Source organism: Stegodyphus dumicola, chromosome 6 (assembly GCF_044657685.1).
Source record: "Stegodyphus dumicola isolate Sdum_Otavi_A_Nest chromosome 6, ASM4465768v1".
Classification (NCBI taxonomy): Eukaryota; Metazoa; Arthropoda; class Arachnida; order Araneae; family Eresidae; genus Stegodyphus; species Stegodyphus dumicola.
This window is the reverse complement of record NC_140773.1, coordinates 139101537-139114664: the sequence shown is the minus strand read 5'-3', so window position 1 is coordinate 139114664 and position 13128 is coordinate 139101537. Positions and strand designations below refer to the sequence as shown.

Genomic DNA, 13128 nt, shown 5'->3' with positions numbered 1-13128 from the left:
GGTTTTCCTCCCACCTTTCTTCCTTTATCACTAAATCACTCAAAATGACTTTCGGCTCACCGTGCATTTTAACCTTTTGCACCCTAGAGGTAATTCTTGGTCACCCCTTGATTTGATGCGGTATTTCGAGAGGTGAATCACTTGATATGATGCCATAACTCGAGAGATGTGACTTTCGATCAACACTCGGTTTAACGCGATGATTCGAGAGTTAACGATTTCATTTAAGTTTGGTTTGGATTGTATTCAACAATACATGCGTACAAAACAGCTTCCAATCTTTAATCTTAAATATGATTTTAGATTAAATATGCGTCTTCGACATCAGTTCGAACTCGACAATCGTGACAACAGGAATAATAAGTTACGGAGCCCAATAATCGTGGAATACGTGAAGGAGTCAGTTCAGATGAAGATGAGTTTGATTTTTCGTTAATGAAGAATGAAATTACGTCTGTGTATAGACTACTTTTGACGATACAGAAGAGGAAAGCAGTAATGAAGTAAGAGGTGTAAGAACGCGAAAAGTCCAGGTAACAACAACAAAAAAAAAAAAAAAAAAAAAAAAAAAAAATGAACGTGAAAGTGACAGTAATTTCGCAGAAGAGACGGAATTTTCAGAATGGATAAAGCGCTCAGAATCCAGAGAAATACCGTTTGTATCCGGTAAAACAGCAGCAAGATCACAAGTATCTTCACGCATTAAAGAAACATTAGATTTCTGTGAAATCATTTTAAGACAGCTGTAACAAATTCATAAAATAGCGAAAAATCGTCTCGAGCTGATAGTTCGCCCGAACGGCTTTGATATCGTTTGGCTTAATTGATTACATAAAAGCACTCAAGGTCCATCTGCCTAAGACGAAGGATGCCTACGTGCAGGATTTTCTAAAGGAACTCGCTCGTATGTAAGTTGTACATAGAGAAAACCATAAAAACGCTCACGCAGCCAGCCCATTTGTGGGAATCACACTTCGGACCGAATTATCATTATATTATTAGTGTTCGGCTACTTTATCGCTCGGCCACTGGTGGAGCAGGTTCGCCCGAACGCAAAGACTACGAGCGCGAAGGGTTAATCGCAATCACCGCGAGCCAGTAATTTGGTTGAAGGACACAGAAATCGATTGTATTGAGAGATTATAAAAGTTTGTATCTAGTATAAAAAGTCTTTACAGAACTAGTCACGTAACATAAGTTTCCTGTTTATGTCATCCTAATTAGTAATCAGAAAAACTTTGTAAATACAAAATCGATTATAAAATAAAAAAGCCATTTGCCCAAAAGGTTCACATTCTCGCTGAGCTCCCAGACTCCCAGTCTGCTGTTGCACTGTCTGTTATACCAGTCTATCGCCAGTATTCAGCGTTCTTACTTAGATGACTTTTTTCGTCTTTTATTTTTAATGTTTTATATATTTACTTTAAATAGCACGTTCTTGGCGCTTACGCCATATAAAATTCCATTCAAGAGTCAAAACACAAAATATTTAGAAAAAGCTTATCTTTAGAATTTCCGAGAGAGAATCTCGCGCTGGAGATAAAAATGTTTTTTTTTTTTTTCCTTCGTAGCGTTGACAATGCTCGCTTTGAAATTGTTGAGTTTGTTGATAAAAATTCGTTAAAATCTTTTAAAAATTATGAAAAGTATGAAATAAATAATAAAGCAAATTCGAAATTCAATATTCTGACTTCCAGGTGCCCATGTTCGGGTTCTACGTTCTTCAAAATTGGATGGCTCTATGCGCCGCTGTTTTTCTCACATTGCGGGAAACATGCATACATTCACGCAGATTCTTCATTACTTAATTTCCTTAAATATAACACAGGGCGGTAATATTTGGTGGCAATAATCTGAAAAATGATACAGGTAAAGGACAGAAAAACATATGAGGATTTATCATCCATTCAACACCACCGAAGTGCAAAGGACACGGATTATTTTGAATGTCGTTACAAAGCTATTCCTATAGGCACTTCAAGGTCAATGTTCTCTCCTTCTGGCTTGCCTTAAAACCATTGATTGCTGCGGGAAGTGATCACGACACACGAAAGGCAGTTTCGGTTATGAGACTGAATTGGCTGTTTTGAAATGGCAAGTTATAACTGTGGCAATAGCCACGTATACAAAAATTTGCTTATCATAAACTTTATTTACAAATAGTTTAAGCAAACATAGTGATTAAGAGAGCAAAATGGATTGACATAATTTGCTATTACATGTTACTAGATTCTTTTGTAAACAAAAGTATATACATTGAAACCTTGGGTCATGAACTTAATTCGTTCTTGAAAATAGTTAGTCATCCGAAATCTTCGTAAACCGATACAATTTTTCCCATAGGAAATTAATGGAAAATGACCTGATCCGTTGCCGGTTCTCAAATGATTGCTTAGAAAAGAGTACTTTGTATGTAAGTTCGTATGTTAAACAAAAGGAATTCATTAAATCTAACACTCTGCTTACTTCTTCTATTATTATTTGCAATAAGCAAGAGATGGTGTGGTGTGGTGTAGTGTATTTAATTATGGCAAAGCACACTAGGGCTATCTGCCTAAGGGGAGGGATGCCTTCGTGGAGGACTTTCTGAGGGAAACTGCAATAAGCAAGAGAAAAATGAAGTTTATCTCCATTTAAAGGTATAACCAATTTATTTTTAGAATAATTCTCTATTTTGGTAACAGTAAGAGTTAAAATTTTTGGTTTTACTCAAATATTGAACCAAATTTATCAATGGCAAGTTACTTTTCTTCTTACGCTAATTCGTGATTACGAGTCGCCATGTGAAGCGTGTTCACAAATAGACTTATTCCCAAATTATATAAATGATACCTCACCACACTCTAAAACGGATCTATTTAAGGCAAGTTATTTCAAGAAATGTGTGAGAAGAGAAAAATTCCCCGAAAGTGTTTCGAAATTGAAAACGCGATTAAAAATGTCATTTCCCAGAAAAACACGATATTGGCATTACGGGAAAAGAAATACTAGTTATGGGAATCAGTTAATGCCAAAAGCAAAAAGAAAAAAGTAAATATTAAACTCTTATTAAAAATGTGCACTTTCGTTGTTGAACACGCAGCAACATATTGCGATACTTGCTTGCTCCAGAAATGCAGATACTAAAAGTTAATCATACTGCCAAACTAAAGCCAAAAACGTCCGATGCAGTACACGACAGGTTTCTCTAAAGCACGCTATCACGTGCTCTTGTATGAGTAAGTAAGGAAAAGTGCATTCTATGCAGTCGTTTGAAGAGCATTTCAATGGCATGCATTAATATGGCCGAGCTGCCAAAATGACATCCGATGTGGTGAGTAGAAAAGAATGTTAAATTCACGCAGAAGACGTAGAAGACGAAAGCTTCAATTTCTGAGATAAATGGAAAGAAGTAGCGAAAGTAAATTTAATGTATCTGGTTGTGATGGAAGAGAAATATGTTTGAGAAAAGCAAATACAGATATAGATTGAGAGTAGTTAATTCCAGTTATCTAAATAAGTGAAATAGATACTTTAGTATGGGGACAAATGGTAGCAAATGGTGCTCGAAAATCACAGCTTGCTGTGCCCATCATCGCCGAGCGATAAAGTAGCAGAATACTGGTAGTTCAGACCGAGCTTAGAATCCCGTGAACGAGCTGGTTGCATAGGCGTTTTTGTGGTTCTCCCCATGTGTAATGTGTATACGAGGCAGTTTCCCTTACAAAGTCTTTCAGGAACGAATCTCTTTCGTTAGGCAGATAGCCTCTGAGTTCTTTGCCATAGTCGAGTAAACCAAATCAAACTCACAACTTGCTTGTGAACTTACGGACTGCGGTCCCCGGGTAAATATTCCGTGGAGGGCAAATATTCTTTTCAAAACCTGGTCACGGCAGATGGTCTAAGAGCAAATATTCTGTACAAGAATTTGTCTGTAGCAGATGGCTTCTGGCAAATAGTTTGTAAAAAATCTGATGTGTACATCACATGACTTCCTTGTACGGAATATTAAATTATACGCAGTTTTTCTAGCATTTCATTTAAACTTACTGGACTGAATTAAATCTACTTCCCGGACAGCGCATAAACCACAAAAGAATAAATGCATTCTTTAAAATTCACTCTATTTGTTTAACATAGGACACTCTGACGCTAGGTTCACTTAACAGTATTATATTTCGTTCATATTATAACACAGAATGCACACTAAATTTATATCATTTAAAGAATTATATAATCGTTGCCACATGTTCTATTCAAATACTATAATAAAGCTAGAACGATGTGTAAAAGAAATTAAGCAAACAAAACAAAAAAGAAACAGTTTTTCACAGACGATTGAGTACTTCTCATTCAATTAATTCAGTTCTCACATTGCGACAAGGCAAAAATACATAAAAAGTAAAAATATCTGTATTAAAAATTACGAAGTAAATCTTAAACACTTATTTCCTCGAAAACCTTTCAGAAGGGATTAAGCATGATTTAATTCGCAATAATAAATGAAGATGTTATCTTTATTATTGCGAAGCTAAGTTTCTCTAAATTGGCAGCAAATCCACTATTCTGCTGTTTCAAATGTAAACAAGAAATGGTCGCCATCAAAAACATTATTAGGCTTAGCGGCACTTAAAAAACTTTTAAATTGTTGATAATTCTAAAACTATTGCATACAGATTCATTAAAGGAAAAAAATCCTTAACCAGAAGATAAGAACATAATTCAATCATTTTTAAAGCAAAAAATTTACAATTGACAAGCATATAACAGTAAAGAAACTGAGATCACTGAGCCGGGTAACAGAGTGGATATATATATAAATATATTTATACACGGTTGGTTCGGCCGATTGCAACCAAAATACGAGATGCACATCTACATGTTATAGCAGTCCTATATACAAAGTTTCAATGTTCTGAGCAACTCGTTTTTGATTTATGCGAGATACGCACGTACGTACATACGTTTGTACAGATGCCACGAAAAATTCTCTTCAGAATTCATTTAAAAGCAGTTTTATAATTTTTTTGGAGAAAAAGAGTCTTTTATTCTGTCCTTACGTACAGATATCACGCAAAACCATCGTTAAATTGCATTCAATAGCAGTCAAAATGGATATTTTCGTTGAAATATGCTCTTTTCGCGATTACAATACTTCCTACAAGGAAGTAAAAATGGTCTGTGGGCAAATGGTTTACGGGCAAATCGGCAAACTTTAGAAAAGTGATCTTTTTAAATGTTCCAAAGAAATTCAAAACAGGTGCGGTAATTTCTGTTTCGTTAGCATTAGTTAGCACTATAATGCTAAAAAACAGAAATTACCATTAGGAAATGGCATAATGTACGTATAATTTGGAAATCATAACGTTCTAATAAACTGGGCAACTATATAAAATTGAAATGGTAGGCAGTTACAAATTTCAAAAGATAATAATCTACAGCACACATTAGAAACAAGACTTCAATAATATGATCCTGAAAAAGGCAAACATAACGCATTCGTGAGTTTTGAACTCAGTTCAAAAGTTAATCAAAAGAATATTAAAATATGAAATAGCATCCACAAATTTTATTAAAAACTATTCTGAAAGAGAAAGAATTCGCAATATTTCAAAATAATAATGCTTTATAAAAAACATTAATACAGAAAACTAAATACCACTTTTAATACATATTCTGAGGAGAAAAAAAAGTCGTCCATCCTCAATTTACAGCAGCGGTCGATAGTTTTATCAAGATTCCGTGGTACTTCAAAACTTAGTTCTATTGGGAACATGATCAAACAATACTTCATTAGAACACTTACTGCGATTGAAATCTATCTCGAGTTCTTTGGCAATCAGAACTCTAGACAACTAACTCAGTTCCAGGTTCTAGATCAAAGAATCTAATTTCGAACAATTTCTTTTCTGCAATGAGAAGAGACCTAGCGTTTCTGTTCATATTTTGAACCTCTTTTTTTTTATTTATATAGAGGGCAGAGAGCGAAAATTTTTCACATTCATCAAATTTTGAAAATCAGTTGCACAAAACTTACCAATAAAGTTACTTTTCATAGTAAACAGAGTTTAAAATTTTACTAAAAATTACTTTCATATAAAAGATTATTTTAAATAGCATGTTAATTTTATGTTAACTCTTAACTAACTAACTTTTTAACTAATTTTTCTTCCGTCAGCCTCACCAGAATGCAAATTAAGAAAAGTTTAAATAACGAGCTTATTTGTTATTTAGGAAGAAAATTTGGTTATGCATTAGCAAAAGAATTTTGCTCACGCCCTTCTTATTGGTATGCCAGTCTGGGTTTTGGTAATTCTTTTTCTTGTATTTACTAACTGTCTATGAGTTAGCATAAATTTGAAAAAAAATAATAATAAATCAGAAAGAATACATATTTTAATGCCGCATCAGAAGGTTTGATAATGTTTTTATCATCTCGTTGACAATCACAGGTTACCAGTTTGTTCTTGCAAACACTCACTCCTGCTAACACAATTTTTTTTGTCTTTTTAGTTTTATTAAAAAGCATCGCTATCTTCGCAGGTATGCCAGATACAGTTCAACAGCAAAATCATAAAATTTTTAAAACAGCAAAGCATCATTTATTTAGAATTCCTGATTTAGTATTAAATGTTGGATACACTTTTTTACATTTTTCATATTTTCTCAGTTTATTAAATCAAAATTCAGTTTCCTTATTAAGATGAGTTACAAAACTTTTTCTGCTTCTTGTTATTAACATTTTCTGTCTTTTACTTTACTTATTAAACATCACATTCTCCACACTTACGCCACATGACATTCAACAGTAAAATCACAAAATATTTAAAAACAGCGTATTTTTAGAATACCCGATAGAGTGTTAGGTGATTTTTTACATTTCCTCTGTTATTTCTTTAAAAATTAGCCGTTCGAGTGGGCAGCTGCATAAAATAGTTATCATAAAAAAGTATATAATGATTTGGTATTTACGTATTATTTATTCCCTGGACCGTTGGAAAACATTTCAGCGAAAATCTGGAGGTCTCCGGTCGCCAATCCTTACTGAGGAGTACCAAAGATCTGATACCAGCTACTGCAATTTCATAAAAATATTTAATAATTTTTTAGATATCTTATGATTTTAATGCATTTTCTTTAAATCAGTTACATTAAAATGTAAAAACATTTTTCTTAAGAACTGTGTTTATTGTGTTTAAACCGTTTTGTTTGTTACTCAGTATCATTCTATATTAAATCATAAGTTAAATATCTTCGGTTTTGTGAAATGGGAACACGCTGCAGCGTGAAAAATAAAATAATTTAATTTGCGCAGTGGCGACGCACTGCTTTCAAATAGACGAATTTTTTCGATTAAAAGTGAAAGATTGAAGTTGAAAATTTTCCACAATGCGAGTAACATACGTACGTACACAGAGATTCTTCGTTGTTTATTTTTTTAAATAATGCATGCCACATTGAATTCAAATTAAACGGCTTTTTATTTCCTTGTATGAAGTAAAGGAAGTATTTTGGAGAAACATTTCGGCTATCATATTTCAATGAATATATCCATTTTGACTGTTTCCGAGTCAATTTTGCGCGTTTTTAATTTTTCCGCCGATGTTTGCACGTACGGACAAAATAAAGGTCTCGTGTTTTCGAAACTTACTATAAAATTGATTCAGAATGAATTTTAATGCGATCCCTCGCTTCCTCTACTTATGTTTAGGAAGTTTTATACTCGTTATGAAAAAATAAAATTATACAAAGTTTGACTGCAGTACAACAAAACTCACCGGGACATTTAATTTCAAAATTTCCGGTTTTTGTTGTCATTTTGAACTTGTCCTGAAGGATCGGTTAATTAAGATAAATTATTCAAGGAAATAAATACAGTACAGCAAAAATATGTATAATTTAATAGGCTGTACAAGGAAGCCATGTGATATCCACATCAGAATATTTTTTTTTTTGTTTTGTTTTGTTTTTGTGCATGTGATTCTCAGAAACCTGTCGAGAAGCCTGACAAGCTTGGTGCAAATAAATATTCGTAAAGTTTTAAGTGTTGGCTCTACATTATACATTCATATCGTAGAGCAGTGCGTTGACATAAAATATAGCCTTTGATACTATCTATCCCATAACGCAACTGGAGATGTCAGGGTTTCCAACTTCAGCCAGAATCTTTAGCACCTCTTCCATTCGAAAGTCAACATGATACCTGTATTCGATTTGAGTAACTATTATTTCTAGCAATCGACGCAGCTGTTTCAGCTTCACTATCTAGAAGATTTATTTCATAATTATAAAAGCGCATCCACATTCAGTTTTATGTTATTTAAGTTATTAATGAATTACATCATTTAAGTTTCAGCACATACAGAATGTCAGCTTTTTTATGGTCTAAAATTTTATTTACTCTCGTTTATTCATTTACAGTTTATCGCGATATTAGCACAGTGATAAGCAAAATATATTTACGAACTCACAAATATTAAGCATTAGTTTACACTACATTATCACATAGAGAGACAATTAATGGAATGCCATTAAATATACTAATAACGCATAATATTATTAATACAAATTTAATATTAAATGCAATTAATTATACCTACGATTTAAAATACAGCAAATCTAGTAACTGAAATCTGAGGAAAATATAGATGATTTGAATTCAAAATTTTTCCATAAGAAAGCTATTATTCTAAATTTAAAACTACATATTATCTCAAGAGATACTTATATCCAGGTTGAACACATACTTAATTACGACCTATTAAACTATAACGTTTTAATGTAATACAAAAAAAATATTTAACAAAACACACTTGTAAATGAAATCTTTCTTTTTACTGGAAACTTTCTAATCTGTTCTCCTAAACTGTGTCCATTTACAATAATTTAGAAGTCGAAATACTTTGCCTATCTGTATGAATTCCCCTCCCCCGTGTGTACAGGGCCTCAATATATTTAAATTCCGAACATGGTGCTTTCAATTGTTGATCATTGCGGAAGTACGCAGTGACAGTATTAACATGTGACAGATGGTAAATTTACAACAGTATGAATTTCTCCCTCTCTCTATGTGTGAAATGTCAAAATTTCACATAAAAATGTTTTCAACCAAAAATCTTTAAAGACTACGTACGTTCTTGATATCAAAATAGTCACTACCAAAGAACACATTCCTTTAGATTTGAAATTCGCATGGGTCATAAATGCACACCATTCTTTTTAATATTTTAAATTAAAGGAAGTATTTCATTTGATTTACGTTACATATATCCTCTTCCGCAAACAATTAAACAATTAGGTAGCTTTAAAAGAATCTCTTTAGCTTTTTTTTTTTTTCAAATACTTTCGACCATTCAGATTATTATTTAAAATGGTATATTCTTTTAGTTTTCAATCTCCATATCTCTTCATTTTAAAGCCAAATAATGTTACAGGCGCAAATCAAGGCGTCCACTATCTAGAAACATATCCAGCTTGGTGAGAATTTAAATAAACAATTATATATAGAAATGCATACATTAAAATAGGTTTACTTGTGAAAGTATTTGAAGGAAGAATTACTAATATGAATGCAATAATTATGAATTCTGGATTTTTGACCATTTTTTCGTAAGAGAATAAAATTCATGTTCTTCAGCTTGATTAAAACTTAATTTCTCGATGACTTTATATTAATAAAAACAGGAAATTTATGTAGACAATTATCTAATCCTCAATAATTCATCATCAAGTATTGGTGCATTAACTATTCGATTTTCTAAATACCCATAAATAAAATTAATTTTTTATGAACAAATTTTAACTAACATATAATCAGTTACTCTTAGAAATAGTTACTTTAGATGTAATAAATATATAATTATAATAATAATTAGTTACTTTAAAAATACTTTATAAATTTATTTAATGATGAATAAGATCTAAAAAGATGAAAATACTAAAGTAAACATTGTATTCTAAGTTAAAAGAAAAACTCCTTAAGTTAAACGTGATACCTGGATCCTTGAAGCCTGCACCCTGATCAGGTAAGGGGGTTAACGTTCTTTAACACTAACGATTTATTTATTAAAGAATAATTAAAAAAAATAATATATATGTACATTTTTTTTCTTTTTTACATTACCTAAAAGAAGTCCTGGCAAAATAAGTGCAACTTGGAGATCAGGTCTATAATCTGGAGCAAACCACTGCTTCCTGGGGGCAGTTTGGTTAGCCACAGTTCGACTACTGAAGACCCCCGAGTCCATTTTTCGTTCAAGCTCCTGCTGACCGCCATATCTGGTCACTCTGGTCTCGACAGTCCTTAGTCTGGATGGGCGGTATGACCTCACTTCGTCCAAAAGAAGAGATCTGCTTTCAGGATTCATTGTTATATAACCTTCGAATGCGAGGTGATCTTACTTCGCAGTTTGTGAAAAGGAAACAGGTGAAAAAAGAGGGGAAATTGAGTTCCAGATGGCTTCCAACTGTTTGGCAGTGAGACGACTTTTTAGCTACGTCATAGCATTTGGACGAGTTCCAGTTTGACGCAAGATTTCATGGAATGCAATCAGCCAGATGCATGTTCACCAAGCTATTGTAATACGTCGTACTGAGTTCCTTCGATTAAAATCTTGTTAAGGTTAGAAGGAATGGCATAGTAATTACGGGTGGGATTATTTTTATTCCTTTTAACCGCACAGATTTCTTATTTGACCAGAGTTCACGCAAAGCGCAAATGCATCGCGTTTTTTATATTCAATTCAAAAGGGATTTTCGAGTTCATTCTTCGTCAGTTTTTCGTGATGAAAGTAATTTCTGTACAGACGCACGCAATTCTCAGGTTTATAGTTAATTTTTCAAAAGCAAATACCATTGTCTAAAATTACAGAAACGCTTAATATGAATCATTTTTCATTTTTTCTCCAAGGTGCCCTTTGATTTGCGGGTAGAAATAATCAAAAGTAATCGTCGCTTTATTCCGATAGAGATGCAGATAAACGTCAAAAACTGACTACTTTTTGAGGGAGATGTTAATCGACTCGTAGATTGGAATTAAAAATTCATAATGTAATAAATTAATAAGCTGCAATAATGTAATAGATTAATAAGCTTAAAAATGTTTCCATTAGGTGCTTAATTATGCTTTTGGTGTTAATTCAAAATCTATAATTGGAAAATATGTTTTGATAAAGAAAATTTTTTTAAAAAAATTTTTAAGTTTTCAAATTTTGTATTTCGATCAAAGGTTTTTTTTTAACGTTTTATGTGTTATCTTTATTATTAAATGTCATGTTCTTCGTATAAACAATAAAATTCGATTTAACAGCAATACCACAAAATAATTTTAAAAAGTGCATATCATTAGAATTTCCGATACACAGTTTCGCGCGGTGGAGATAAAATTGATTTTTTTGTGTTGCCGTTGCTCGCTTTGAAATCGTTGAGTTCGTTAAACAAAAATTCGGTTAAAGTTTTAGAAAATATGAAATAGATAATAAAACAAATTCCAAATTTGGGCTCCTAGAAGTCCATATTCGAGTGGAGGACTACGTTATTCAGAATTTGATGTCTCTAGGTACCGCTATTTTTTCACAATGCGAGAAACATAAATACACTCATGCAGATTCTTCATTATTTAATTTCGTTAAGTATAATACAGGACTCTAACTGTCCGTGTCGGCTGAATGTCCGTGACTGGAAGATAACTGCGGAGTTCCGGAAGAAGTTCCATAGATCAATGGTCTCAAATTCAAACTGCATGCAGGCCGTACGCAAGATCCGAAAGCAGTTGGCGGGCCGTGTGCATGACTTGTAAGCAGCTTGAGACCAGGTTTTTTTTAAACAAAATTTCAAACTACTAAATAACTAACTAAATTCAAATAACTTTGGTGGCAACAATTTGGAAAGTTAAACGCCGTGTATAGTGAAGAAACACAAAATGCCAAAACGAAATTAATAATCCTTCTGGGCAAATTGCCCCTTTGGGCTAATAATGATCATCATATAGGGCCAAATATGTCATAAACTGTTTAATGGGTGCTCTTATGTAACGCGAAGTATTTATTTTTTAACAGTTTTAAATATAAAGTTTTGGTAGCATTTGAAAAATATTCTAAATAAATTTAATTTTTGTTTAGAATTTAATTTTACGTGTGATGTAACTAATATTAGGAGTGAATGTTTTCTTGTAGTCTTAAATATGTATATCAGTTTAGGATCTAAACTTGAAATATTTAATTTTTTAAATAAGAAATAATAAGTAGTAATGTTGTAAAGACAGTGTCTCAGAAAAGTGTTCGGACACTTTAAGAATTTGCAGAAAAGCTCTGTAACCCGGAACTGAATTCGAATATAAAGCCCAATATTTTTTTCATATCATCTCCATGTGACTTTGGAAATAGCCTTTTGTCAGATAAATATGAACACATTTTAGTAAGACACTGTCATATGTTTTTTTATGTACATCTACGTGTTTTCAGCTAAACGTACTGTGGTTAAACGTGCTATCTGCTGTCGGTAAATGTGTAGAGACATTAGGTATTTTTTTAAAGCAAGAGCGATGAAAAATGAGCAATGCCCTCGCCTGAACTCGAACCATAGGCCTTTTGAATTCGCGTCGAGCGTGCTGACTACTACAACATGAAGGTATGCTACACTACGAAGGCATGCTAAGAAGGCATCGGTTAAATGTCCCTGTCGCCTAAGTGTCACATCAGTTAAATGTCCGTGTCGGCTAAATGTCCGTGTAGTCCTATAGGCTAACTGTCCGTGTCGGCTGAATGTCCGTGACTGAAAGATAACTGCGGAGTTCCGGAAGAAGTTCCATAGATCAATGGTCTCAAATTCAAACTGCATGCAGGCCGTACGCAAGATCCGAAAGCAGTTGGCGGGCCGTGTGCATGACTTGTAAGCAGCTTGAGACCAGGTTTTTTTTTAACAAAATTTCAAACTACTAAATAACTAACTAAATTTTAACTTAATTTCAAATTTCACTTATTGAATATTTAGCAAAAACATACATAAACAGCAAATAATACATAAGCAAAGGAAAAACGTCTAAATTTACCTTGCTTATTTTATATCTGTAACAAATTTCTGTATACATTTCATAATTAAAATATACTACCAGCTAAATATTAAATTTTTGGAGTGACGTTTATTTGAAAT

At 32.9% G+C, this 13128-nt stretch overlaps 1 protein-coding gene across 1 annotated transcript in view; it reads right to left on the bottom strand.

Moving 5' to 3' along the window:
- The window catches only part of LOC118204465 (dual specificity protein phosphatase 19-like), a 60689-nt gene extending 50235 nt beyond the window's left edge, over nt 1–10454 (bottom strand). Inside the window, exon 1 of the mRNA XM_035376783.2 lies at nt 10103–10454. Coding sequence (XP_035232674.1) covers nt 10103–10346 — 244 coding nt within the window. The 5' untranslated portion in view covers nt 10347–10454. The remainder of the gene's footprint in view (nt 1–10102) is intronic.
- Nucleotides 10455–13128: the final 2674 nt, after the last annotated feature.